Below are 13,301 nucleotides of genomic sequence, written 5' to 3'. Positions count from 1 at the left end.
AACAATGGAAACAGTGACAGACTTTATTTTGGGGGGGCTCCAAAATCACTGCAGATGGTGACTGCAGCCTTGAAATTAAAAGATGCTTGCTCCTTGGAAGAAAAGCTATGACCAACCTAGACAGCATATTAAAAAGCGGAGACATTACTTTGCCAACAGAAATCCGTCTAGTCAAAACTATGTTTTCCCAGTAGTCATGACTGGAATGGGAGAGTTGGCCTATAAAGAAAGCTGAGCACCAAAGAATTGATGTCTTTGAACTGTGGTGTTGGAGAAGACTCTTGAGAGTCCAGAAGCAAGGAGATCCAACCAATCAATCCTGAAGGAAATCAGTCCTGAATATTCTTGAAAGGACTAATGCTAAAGCTGAAACTCCAATACTTTGGCCACCTGATGGGAAGAAGTGACTCATTGGAAAAGACCCTGATGCTGGGAAAGATTGAACATGGGAGGAGAAGGGGACAACAGAGGATGAGATGGTTGGATGACATCACTGATTCAATGGACATGATTTTGAGCAAGCTCTGGGAGTTGGTGATGGACAGGGAGGCTGGGTATGCTGCAGTCCACGGAGTCACAAAGAGACAGACACGACTGAGTAACTGAACTGAATTGATAGGCATTACGTCCATACATTCTAATTATGAATTATGAGTCAGCAGTCACTGTGCTCTGGTGGAAGGAATCCTGACTGGGAGACAAGTGATGGGGTTTAATCTACCCTGGTTCCCTCACAGGGTCCCCTTGTGGCCTGGGGCATGTCCTGGACCAGGTCTGGCCTCATATACCCTGCAGGTAACATGAAAACATTAGCTCACCCAACCTAGTCTCTGTTAGTGTCATGTTAGATAGTGGATGGGGAGCACCCAGAGTACTTTGTGTCCCAGGAGACTTAAGTCTTCACTAATTTGTCTTCAGTTTACCCACTAGGTGAGCCATCTGTTTTTTGATAGCATTCTAATTGATGAAGAGAGTATATGTGAGAGACAAGGGAAGTGGGTGAATGTGAGTAAAGGAAAGAGTGAGTGATTGTAAAATGAGTAAATGCATGAATGAATCAGTATATAAGTGTAAATGAGGGAATCATTGAATGAGTTGATCAGTCACCTTTTCCTATATATTTTGCTAAGAGATGCAGAGGCTGCACTTGCTTTACTCTGGAATTACCACTGAGAATGGAAGGCAATGGGATGACAGTGTGAAAGACAGCCTACCTTAGAGGATATCTCAGGGCCTGTAGGCCAGGGAGACATCCAGGCTGCCAGCTTTGCTTCAAACTTCATCTTGAAGCATTTGAAAGCCACACTTGCTACAACAGAATCGCTATGTGAGCTGTCTGAATACAGATTCCTAGGCCTCACCCTCCTGGAGTCTGCCTTAGTAAATTGTAGAGGGGCCCAGGAATCTATGTTTTTAACCCATTTGTGAATGAACTTGATGTCCAGTCAGATTGGAGAATCTGTGATCTGGCCTAGAGAACTCTTCTGAGGGACAAGTAGACAGGCACAGAGAAATCATCCATGCCATGTGGTCACTCTCACTAAACTGTTTAGGAGGGGAGGGAAAGATGGCGGAGGAATAGGACGGGAAGATCACTTTCTCCCTCACAAATTCCTCAAAAGAACATTTCAACGCCGAGCAAACTCCACAAAACAACTTCTGTAGGCTGGCAGAGGACATCAGGCAACCAGAAAAGCAGACCATTGTCTTCAAAAACAGGTCACTCCACTGCACTCCAGAGAGAAGAAACCTAGCTCCACCCGCCAAAACTCCAACACAAGCCTCCCTAACCAGGAAACCTTGACAAGCCACTGATAGAACCCCACCCAAAGTGAGGAAGCTCCATAATAAAGAGAACTCCACAAATTACCAGAATATAAAAAGGCCACCCCAAACGCAGCAATATAACCAAGATGAAGAGACAGAGGAATACTCAGCAGGCAAAGGAACAGGAGAGTTGCCCACCAAACCAAACAAAAGAGGAAGAAGTAGGGAATCTACCGGAGAAGGAATTCCGAATATTGATAGTGAAAATGATCCAAAATCTTGAAATCAAAATGGAAACACAGATAAATAGCCTAGAGACAAGGATTGAGAAGATGCAAGAAAGGTTTAACAAGGACCTAGAAGAAATAAAAAAGAGCCAAAATATAATGAATAACGCAATAAATGAGATCAGAAACACTCTGGAGGCAACAAATAGTAGAATAACGGAGGCAGAAGATAGGATTAGTGAAATAGAAGATAGAATGGTAGAAATAAATGAATCAGAGAGGAAACAAGAAAAACGAATTAAAAGAAATGAGGACAATCTCAGAGACCTCCAGGACAATATGAAACGCTCCAACATTCGAATTATAGGAGTCCCAGAAGAAGAAGACAGAAAGAAAGATCATGAGAAAATCCTTGAGGAGATAATAGTTGAAAACTTCCCTAAAATGGGGAAGGAAATAATCACCCAAGTCCAAGAAACACAGAGAGTTCCAAATAGGATTAACCCAAGGCGAAACACCCCAAGACACATATTAATCAAATTAACAAAGATCAAACACAAAGAACAAATATTAAAAGCAGCAAGGGAAAAACAACAAATAACACACAAGGGGATTCTCATAAGGATAACAGCTGATCTTTCAATAGAAACTCTTCAGGCCAGGAGGGAATGGCAAGACATACTTAAAGTGATGAAAGACAATAACCTACAGCCCAGATTACTGTACCCAGCAAGGATCTCATTCAAATACGAAGGAGAAATCAAAAGCTTTACAGACAAGCAAAAGCTGAGAGAATTCAGCACCACCAAACCAGCTCTCCAACAAATTCTAAAGGATATCCTCTAGACAGGAAACACGAAAAGGGTGTATAAACCCAAACCCCAAACAATAAAGTAAATGGTAATGGGATCATACTTATCAATAATTACCTTAAACGTAAATGGGTTGAACGCCCCAACCAAAAGACAAAGACTGGCCGAATGGATACAAAAACAAGAACCCTCTATATGCTGCTTACAAGAGACCCACCTCAAAACAAGGGACACATACAGACTGAAAGTGAAGGGCTGGAAAAGATATACCATGCAAATAGAGACCAAAAGAAAGCAGGAGTGGCAATACTCATATCCGATAAAATAGACTTTAAAACAAAGGCTGTGAAAAGAGACAAAGAAGGCCACTACATAATGATCAAAGGAACAATCCAAGAAGAAGATATAACAATTATAAATATATATGCACCCAATATAGGAGCACCGCAATATGTAAGACAAATGCTAACAAGTATGAAAGGGGAAATCAACAATAACACAATAATAGTGGGAGACTTTAATACCCCACTCACACCTATGGACAGATCAACTAAACAGAAAATTAACAAAGAAACGCAAACTTTAAATGATACATTAAATCAGTTAGACCTAATTGATATCTATAGGACATTTCACCCCAAAACAATGAATTTCACCTTTTTTCAAGTGCTCATGGAACCTTCTCCAGGATAGATCACATCCTGGGCCATAAATCTAAACTTGAAAAATTCAAAAAAATCGAAATCATTCCAAGCATCTTTTCTGACCATAATGCAATAAGATTAGATCTCAATTACAGGAGAAAAACTATTAAAAATTCCAACATATGGAGGATGAACAACACACTTCTGAATAACCAACAAATCACAGAAGAAATCAAAAAAGAAATCAAAATATGCATAGAAACTAATGAAAATGAAAACACAACAACCCAAAACCTGTGGGACACTATAAAAGCAAGCTAAGAGGAAAGTTCATAGCAATACAGGCATACCTCAAGAAACAAGAAAAAAGTCAAATAAATAACCTAACTCTACAACTAAAGCAACTAGAAAAGGAAGAGTTGGAGAACCCCAGAGTTAGTAGAAGGAAAGAAATCTTAAAAATTAGGGCAGAAATAAATGCAAAAGAAACAAAAGAGACCATAGCAAAAATCAACAAAGCCAAAAGCTGGTTCTTTGAAAGGATAAATAAAATTGACAAACCATTAGCCAGACTCATCAAGAAGCAAAGAGAGAAAAATCAAATCAATAAAATTAGAAATGAAAATGGAGAGATCACAACAGACAACACAGAAATACCAAGGATCATAAGAGACTACTATCGGCAGTTGTATGCCAATAAAATGGACAACGTGGAAGAAATGGACAAATTCTTAGAAAAGTACAATTTTCCAAAACTGAACCAGGAAGAAATAGAAAATCTTAACAGACCCATCACAAGCACGGAAATTGAAACTGTAATCAGAAATCTTCCAGCAAACAAAAGCCCAGGTCCAGACGGCTTCACAGCTGAATTCTACCAAAAATTTTGAGAAGAGCTAACACCTATCCTCCTCAAACTCTTCCAGAAATTGCAGAGGAAGGTAAACTTCCAAACTCATTCTATGAGGCCACCATCACCCTAATACCAAAACCTGACAAAGATGTCACAAAAAAAGAAAACTACAGGCCAATATCACTGATGAACATAGATGCAAAAATCCTCAACAAAATTCTAGCAATCAGAATCCAACAACACATTAAAAAGATCATACACCATGACCAAGTGGGCTTTATCCCAGGGATGCAAGGATTCTTCAATATCCGCAAATCAATCAATGTAATTCACCACATTAACAAATTGAAAAATAAAAACCATATGATTATCTCAATAGATGCAGAGAAGGCCTTTGACAAAATTCAACATCCATTTATGATAAAAACTCTCCAGAAAGCAGGAATAGAAGGAACATACCTCAACATAATAAAAGCTATCTATGACAAACCCACAGCAAACATTATCCTCAATGGTGAAAAATTGAAAGCATTTCCCTAAAGTCAGGAACAAGACAAGGGTGTCCACTTTCACCGCTACTATTCAACATAGTTCTGGAAGTTTTGGCCACAGCAATCAGAGCAGAAAAAGAAATAAAAGGAATCCAAATTGGAAAGAAGAAGTAAAACTCTCACTGTTTGCAGATGACATGATCCTCTACATGGAAAACCCTAAAGACTCCACCAGAAAATTACTAGAGCTAGTCAATGAATATAGTAAAGTTGCAGGATATAAAATCAACACACAGAAATCCCTTGCATTCCTATACACGAATAATGAGAAAGTAGAAAAAGAAATTAAGGAAACAATTCCATTCACCATTGCAACGAAAAGAATAAAATACTTAGGAATATATCTACCTAAAGAAACTAAAGACCTATATATAGAAAACTATAAAACACTGATGAAAGAAATCAAAGAGGACACTAATAGATGGAGAAATATACCATGTTCATGGATCGGAAGAATCAATATAGTGAAAATGAGTATACTACCCAAAGCAATTTACAAATTCAATGCAATCCCTATCAAGCTACCAGCCACATTTTTCACAGAACTAGAACAAATAATTTCAAGATTTGTATGGAAATACAAAAACCTCGAATAGCCAAAGCAATCTTGAGAAAGAAGAATGGGACTGGAGGAATCAACTTGCCTGACTTCAGGCTCTACTACAAAGCCACAGTCATCAAGACAGTATGGTACTGGCACAAAGACAGACAAATAGATCAAGGGAACAAAATAGAAAGCCCAGAGATAAATCCACACACATATGGACACCTTATCTTTGACAAAGGAGGCAAGAATATACAATGGAGTAAAGACAATCTCTTTAACAAGTGGTGCTGGGAAAACTGGTCAACCACTTGTAAAAGAATGAAACTAGATCACTTTCTAACACCGCACACAAAAATAAACTCAAAATGGATTAAAGATCTAAATGTAAGATCAGAAACTATAAAACTCCTAGAGGAGAACATAGGCAAAACACTCTCAGACATAAATCACAGCAGGATCCTCTATGATCCACCTCCCAGAATTCTGGAAATAAAAGCAAAAATAAACAAATGGGATCTAATTAAAATTAAAAGCTTCTGCACAACAAAGGAAACTATAAGCACGGTGAAATGACAGCCTTCTGAATGGGAGAAAATAATAGCAAATGAAGCAACTGACAAACAACTAATCTCAAAAATATACAAGCAACTTATGCAGCTCAAGTCCAGAAAAATAAACGACCCAATCAAAAAATGGGCCAAAGAACTAAATAGACATTTCTCCAAAGAAGACATACGGATGGCTAACAAACACATGAAAAGATGCTCAACATCACTCATTATCAGAGAAATGCAAATCAAAACCACAATGAGGTACCACTTCACACCAGTCAGAATGGCTGCGATCCAAAAATCTGCAAGCAATAAATGCTGGAGAGGGTGTGGAGAAAAGGGAACCCTCCTACACTGTTGGTGGGAATGCAAACTAGTACAGCCACTATGGAGAACAGTGTGGAGATTCCTTTAAAAATTGCAAATAGAACTGCCTTATGACCCAGCAATCCCCCTGCTGGGCATACACACCGAGGAAACCAGAATTGAAAGAGACACATGTACCCCAATGTTCATCGCAGCACTGTTTATAATAGCCAGGACATGGAAACAACCTAGATGTCCATCAGCAGATGAATGGATAAGAAAGCTGTGGTACATATACACAATGGAGTATTACTCAGCCATTAAAAAGAATTCATTTGAATCAGTTCTGATGAGATGGATGAAACTGGAGCCGATTATACAGAGTGAAGTAAGCCAGAAAGAAAAACACCAATACAGTATACTAACACATATATATGGAATTTAGGAAGATGGCAATGACGACCCTGTATGCAAGACAGGGAAAGAGATACAGATGTGTATAACGGACCTTTGGACTCAGAGGGAGAGGGAGAGGGTGGGATGATTTGGGAGAATGACATTCTAACATGTATACTATCATGTAAGAATTGAATGGCCAGTCTATGTCTGACGCAGGATGCAGCATGCTAGGGGCTGGTGCATGGGGATGACCCAGAGAGATGTTATGGGGAGGGAGGTGGGAGGGAGGTTCATGTTTGGGAATGCATGTAAGAATTAAAGATATTAAATTTAAAAAATAAAAATAAAAATAAACTGTTTAGCTTCTGATGTCCTGCCTAATTTGACCCTGCTGACCCAGAGAGACAGTATGGAATACCAAGACAGACACAGACCTGGGTTCAAATCCTAGCTTTGACTTCTGCAGCAGGCAAATCACTCACTGGCTCTGCTTCACTTTCCCCATCTGTGCAATGGACATGAGCAATCTACAGTCCAGGACCACTCTGAGAATTTGGGAAAATTCCTCTCTGCAAATCACTGGTACTGAGTAATGAAGATCTGATGATAATTGTAATCCTTAGGATTATCAAGCACTTACTGAGATCCAAGTATGGTTCCAAATGCTTTACATAAATGATCTCATTGAATTCACACAAACTTTGTCTATGAAAGAAGAGCATCCTTCCTATGCTACAGATGAGGAGCCTGAGGTGTAGAGAGTGTGAATAACTTGTCCAGGGGCCCAAAGGCAGCATTTGAGTCCTCGGAGCCTGCACCCTTAAACCTTAAGCTATAAATGGCAGCTCCCTCCCCTACCCCTTCTCTTTAAAGGTTAAAACAGAGGGGAGAGCCAATCCTGTGGGGATAAAACAGAACAAAGACCTCTGAAAAGAAGGAAGTCAAGGGAATGTATGTAAGCAGGCACCTCATAGAGTATGGGGGCTCAGTTTGCCCCTAAGCATCCTGACAGCTGTACCAGGAAAGGGGGGTGAGGAGCAGAATTCTCTAGTTTCCATTTTCTGGATAAAAGGAACCACACAGACATGTCTAAATGGCCATTTGTCTTGGACTAAATTCCAGAGGAGTTAATCTTGTAGCTAACTCAGCAAACATACAGGGCCAGAAATTTATCTGTGATTTTATGAGACATTAAGACATTTATACACACGATTCTGAGCATCTCCTGAAGGCAGAGGGATACATGAAATTCTATCCCAATCTCCACAGCAGTTTTGTCAAACCCCACTCTCCTCAGGCCTCTCACACCTATACCTAACTTTTCCCTCACTTTCTACTGCTTTGACAATAGAAGACACCAGACAAGATTACCAGTGCAAGTTCGATGCATGAAGCAGGACACTTAAAGCTGGTACTCTGGGACAACCCAGAGGGATGGTGTGGGGAGGGAAGTGGGAGGAGGGTTCAGGATGGTGGGACACATGTACACCCGTGGCTGATTCATGTCGATGTATGGCAAAAACCACCACAATATTGTAATTAGCCTCCAATTAAAATTAATTAATGGAAAAAGAAGACACCAGACAGCAATGTCTTTTCACTTCCTTGCCATAAATTACCTACAAACTCGTGAGCACCCCTACCTGTCCTCTCCTCACTTCTTCCCCAAGTAACAATGAAAGAGTCACCCTTTTTCCTACTGACTAATGCTTCAGCAAGTGTTCTGTGTCCTATTCACTGCTATCTCATCAGGAACCTTGCTCAGTCAGTTGCCTTTCTCCCTTCTGTATCTTCAGTTTCTAATTTTTCTCCTGACTCAGCCTTTAAATGCATTCAAATTTCTTACATCTTAAAAAAGCATTGCCAATATATACAACAAAATTGGTGAAAATTAAAAAAAAAAAACTTTCAAAATCTCTAGAAATTGTCCTAAAGTCGTACACCAAAGGAAGCATTTGTTCAAGAAAATCTAGGATTTCTCTGGCAGTCCAGTGTTTAAGACTGCACTTCCAGTACAGGGGATGTGAATTCCATCCTTTGTCTGAGAATGCAAGATCCCAGGCCACACAGTGTGGCAAAAGAAAGAAAGAAGGGACACAGGTACACCCATGGCTGATTCATGTCAATGTATGGCAAAAAACACTACAATATTGTAAAGTAATTAGCCTCCAATTAAAATAAATGAATTACACATTGCAGTGAACATTGCCTCCAATGCTGATTTATCACTAGGCACAAATCTAAACTCAGCAATAGGTTCAATGTCATCATCACTATCTTCCTCCTCTTCATCAGCAACCGATTCTTTTGATTCTTCTCCAAATTTGGCATTCACCATAACATACAGATGCTCTCGCGGATAGGCGTTTAGGTCCCTGGATACTGCATGCAAACTAATGGTGGGGTATTCCAGAGAGAATCCTAATCCAGAGCCATCTAACCAAGACAGGCGGCTTTCAGCGATGTAAAGGGTGCCGGTGCCGAGGCCCTTCCCGTTCAGCACAGCCTCAGTGTCTGGTTGCTGCTGCCGTAGGCCCTCAGCCGACCCGGGCGGCGGGAAACTTCTGAGGAAGCTCATTACTGCGAGGAGCGCTAGATTCAGATGATTACGATGGAGACGAATATGATGTGGAAGCCCATGAACAAGGGCAGGGGGACATCCCTACATTTTATACCTATGAAGAAGGATTATCCCATTTAACAGCAGAAGGCCAAGCCACACTGGAGAGATTGGAAGGAATGCTTTCTCAGTCTGTGAGCAGCCAGTATAACATGGCTGGAGTCCAGACAGAAGATTCAATAAGAGATTATGAAGATGGGATGGAGGTAGATACTACACCAACAGTTGCTGGACAGTTTGAGGATGCAGATGTTGATCACTGAAAATGATGGATGCTGCTTTAGGATTCTGCTCATAACTGTAGGAGAGAACTTGGTGCCTCTTCCACTGTGGAGTGGGTGTTGATGAAAGTCTTTTTCTTTCTCCAAAACTTAGCTGAACCAGTTCTTTCTTGAGACAGAGTATACTGAGACAAGAAGCTGTCACCAGCACAAGAAACTATGACCTTTATTAACAAAGGTGAATTAACTTAACCAGAAGGGTATTTGTAGTTTATGATTTACCCCAAACTGTTGTGTCTAGGTGTACTCTCTGAGTAGGCCTATGATTCCCACCTTCTCTATATGCATCCTCAAAACCTAGCAGGATTAAGTGGTGGAAATGCACTGGCGTTTGAAGGCGTAGGTAGACTGCGTGGGAAAGAGAGGCTGAATCTAAGCTATACTCCTTAGGGCCTACAGATACCCTTAACTCCTTAAAAAAGAAAAACAGAGGTCTCAGAGAAATCCTAATCTCTGCAATTTCCATAAGGATAAAGATCTTTTTACTAACTGGGGACACAGGTCAGTTAACTCTAGGGAGCCTCTTCAGAAACAGCCCAGCCACACGTACTACCACTAACACAAGTGCTCCTGCCTAGCCTTTGCTCCTTTCACCAAGTTTCATCAGTCTGTTCTGTTATAACCGCTTAGGTTGTATCCTTTCATTGCCAGCCTCTCAGGTCAGTTTCTGTTAAAGAACAAGCGGAATTGGGATGAAGTTCTCAAAGTATTTCAGATAATTGTTTTGTCTTTGTGATAGCTTAACAAATAAATTTAGGTTTTCTATATTAAAAAAAATAAAATAAATGAATTAATTTTTAAAAAAAGAAAGAGAGAGAAGGAAAGAAAGAAAAGAAAATCTATTAAAGCTTGGTAAGAAAAATGAGAGTCTGTGGCTTTCAAGCCCTGACCCACTCTCTCCTTCCCCTACCTCTTCCCTTACTCAACTTGAAGGAAGCTTCACTGTGGGTGGATGAGGCCAAAAAGATGAGGCCCTCACTCGCCTCAGCATCTAGCCAACAATCACTATATCTCACCTGGAGAGGCAGGCCACCAGCATTTCTCATTCTTTCCAATTCTGAGTTGAAGAAGTGAATGTAGTCAAGAAGCAGGGGGTTCCCTTCCACTACCTAACTCTCTTCTCATAGAGCAGAGGTTCTATCTTAGGCATGACATGCCAGGAATACAAGTGGCCCAATAACATTACCCAAACTCATGCATAGGGCAAAGGTTGCATACTGAGAGAGGCAAGTTGAGAAGACAAAAGTCTACTGCCTTATTCAGCACTCAGATCAGTGGCCCAAAGATTTTTTCCCCCAGGGGAGTGGCTGTCCATATGAAAAGAGTTCCAGAGCTATCCCCAAAAGAACTGACTTTATTTGAAACAAAGTATTTGGGAAAGATGAAGCCTAAGAACACTCTTGAAAGAGTAGTTTCTCTTAATTAATTTAGCAATAAGTTAAACCATAAGGCAGCTAGTTAACCAAACAGGACTAGGGAACTACATCAGTAAGAATCTTGGCTGGAAACAAAAGCCCATGACCAGAGAGCTTCACAGCTGAATTCTATCAAAAATTTCGAGAAGAGCTAATACCTATCCTACTCAAACTCTTCCAGAAAATTGCAGAGGAAGGTAAACTTCCAAACTCATTCTATGAGGCCACCATCATCCTAATACCAAACCAGACAAAGATGCCACAAAAAAAGAAAACTACAGGCCATTATCACTGATGAACATAGATGCAAAAATCCTTAACAAAATTCTAGCAAACAGAATCCAACAACATATTTAAAAGATCATACATCATGACCAATTGGGTTTTATTCCAAGGATGCAAGGATTCTTCAACATTTGTAAATCAATCAATGTGATACACCACATTAACAAATTGAAAGATAAAATCCATATGATTATCTCAATAGATGCAGAGAAAGCCTTTGACAAAATTCAACATCCATTTATGGTAAAAACCCTCCAGAAAGCAGGACTAGAAGAAACATACCTCAACATAATACATGCTATATATGACAAACCCACAGCAAACATTATCCTCAAGGGTGAAAAATTGAAAGCATTTCCCCTAGAGTCAGGAACAAGACAAAGGTGCCCACTCTCACCGCTACTATTCAACATAGTTTTGGAAGTTTTGGCCACAGCAATCAGAGCAGAAAAAGAGATAAAAGGAATCCAGATTGGAAAAGAAGAAGTAAAACTCTCACTGTTTGCAGATGACATGATCCTCTACATAGAAAACCCTAAAGGCTCCACCAGAAAATTACTAGAGCTAATCAATGAATATAGTAAAGTTGCAGGATATAAAATTAACACACAGAAATCCCTTGCATTCTTATACACTAATAATGAGAAAATAGAAAGAGAAATTAAGGAAACAATTCCATTCACCATTGCAATGAAAAGAATTAAATACTTAGGAATATGTCTACCTAAGGAAACAAAAAACCTATACATAGAAAACTATAAAACACTGATGAAAGAAATCAAAGAGGACACTAATAGATGGAGAAATATAACATGTTCATGGACCAGAAGAATCAATATAGTGAAAATGAGTATACTACCCAAAGCCATCTATAGATTCAATGCAAGCTACCTATGGTATTTTTCAGAGAACTAGAACAAATAGTTTCACAATTTGTATGGAAATACAAAAAAAACTCAAATAGCCAAAGCAATCTTGAGAAAGAAGAATGGAACTGGAGGAATCAACCTGCCTGACTTCAGGCTATACTACAAAACTACAGTCATCAAGACACTATGGTACTTTCACAAAGACAGAAAAATAGATCAATGGAACAAAATAGAATGCCCAGAGATAAATCCATGCACCTATGGACACCTTATCTTTGACAAAGGAGACAAGAATATACAATGGAGAAAAGACAATCCCTTTAACAAGTGGTACTGGGAAAACTGGTCAACCACTTGTAAAAGAATGAAACTAGATCACTTTCTAACACCGCACACAAAAATAAACTCAAAATGGATTAAAGATCTAAATGTAAGATCAGAAACTATAAAACTCCTAGAGGAGAACATAGGCAAAACACTCTCAGACATAAATCACAGCAGGATCCTCTATGACCCACATCCCAAAGTAATGGAAATAAAAGCCAAAATAAACAAATGGGACCTATTTAAACTTAAAAGCTTTTGCACAATGAAGGAAACTCTAAGCAGGAAAGACAGCCTTCAGAATGGGAGAAAATAATAGCAAATGAAGCAACTGACAAAGAAGTAATCTCAAAAATATATAAGCAACTCTTGCAACTCAATTCCAGAAAAATAAATGACCCAATCGAACAGTGGGCCAAAGAACTAAGCAGACATTTCTCCAACGAAGACATACAGACGGCTAACAAACACATCAAAAGATGCTTAACATCACTCATTATCAGAGAAATGCAAATCAAAACACAATGAGGTATCATCTCACACTGGTCAGAATGGCTGCTATCAAAAAATCTACAAACAATAAATGCTGGAGAGGGTGTGGAGAAAAGGGAACCCTCTTACACTGTTGGTGGGAATGCAAACTAGTACAGCCAGAATGGAGAACAGTGTGGGGATTACTTAGAAATCTGTAAATAAAATTGCCATATGACCCAGCAATCCCACTTCTGCGCATACACACTGAGGAAACCAGAATTGAAAGAGACACATGTACCCCAATGTTCATCGCAGCACTGTTTATAATAGCCAGGGCATGGAAGCAACCTAGATGTCCATCAGCAAATGAGTGGAT

The 13,301-nt window shown here is 39.6% G+C and overlaps 1 protein-coding gene across 1 annotated transcript; it reads right to left on the bottom strand.

Annotated features, from left to right (window-relative positions):
- Window positions 1-712: 712 nt before the first annotated feature.
- LOC101109151 (methylosome subunit pICln-like) lies at window positions 713-9,250 on the bottom strand. Its single transcript, XM_060407980.1, has 2 exons — window positions 8,848-9,250; window positions 713-789 (listed from the first exon to the last, which is right to left on the bottom strand). Exons 1-2 carry the CDS (start codon window positions 9,233-9,235, stop codon window positions 713-715), a joined length of 465 nt encoding a protein of 154 aa, XP_060263963.1. The 5' UTR covers window positions 9,236-9,250.
- Between the last annotated feature and the right edge of the window lie 4,051 nt (window positions 9,251-13,301).

Source organism: Ovis aries, chromosome X (genome assembly GCF_016772045.2).
Source record: "Ovis aries strain OAR_USU_Benz2616 breed Rambouillet chromosome X, ARS-UI_Ramb_v3.0, whole genome shotgun sequence".
NCBI lineage: Eukaryota > Metazoa > Chordata > Mammalia > Artiodactyla > Bovidae > Ovis > Ovis aries.
The sequence above is the reverse complement of the archived record's forward strand: the minus strand, read 5'-3'. Positions and strand labels throughout refer to the sequence as shown.

What these genes read in the sequence shown, in the direction of transcription:
- LOC101109151 (XM_060407980.1), bottom strand. Translation starts at nt 9,235, where the DNA reads ATGAGCTTCCTCAGAAGTTTCCCGCCGCCCGGGTCGGCTGAGGGCCTA. An exon ending in GGCAATGTTCACTGCAATGT is followed by an intron (nt 790 to 8,847) that starts GTAATTCATTTA and finishes TGTTACCTGCAG; the next exon opens with GGTATATGAGGCCAGACCTG.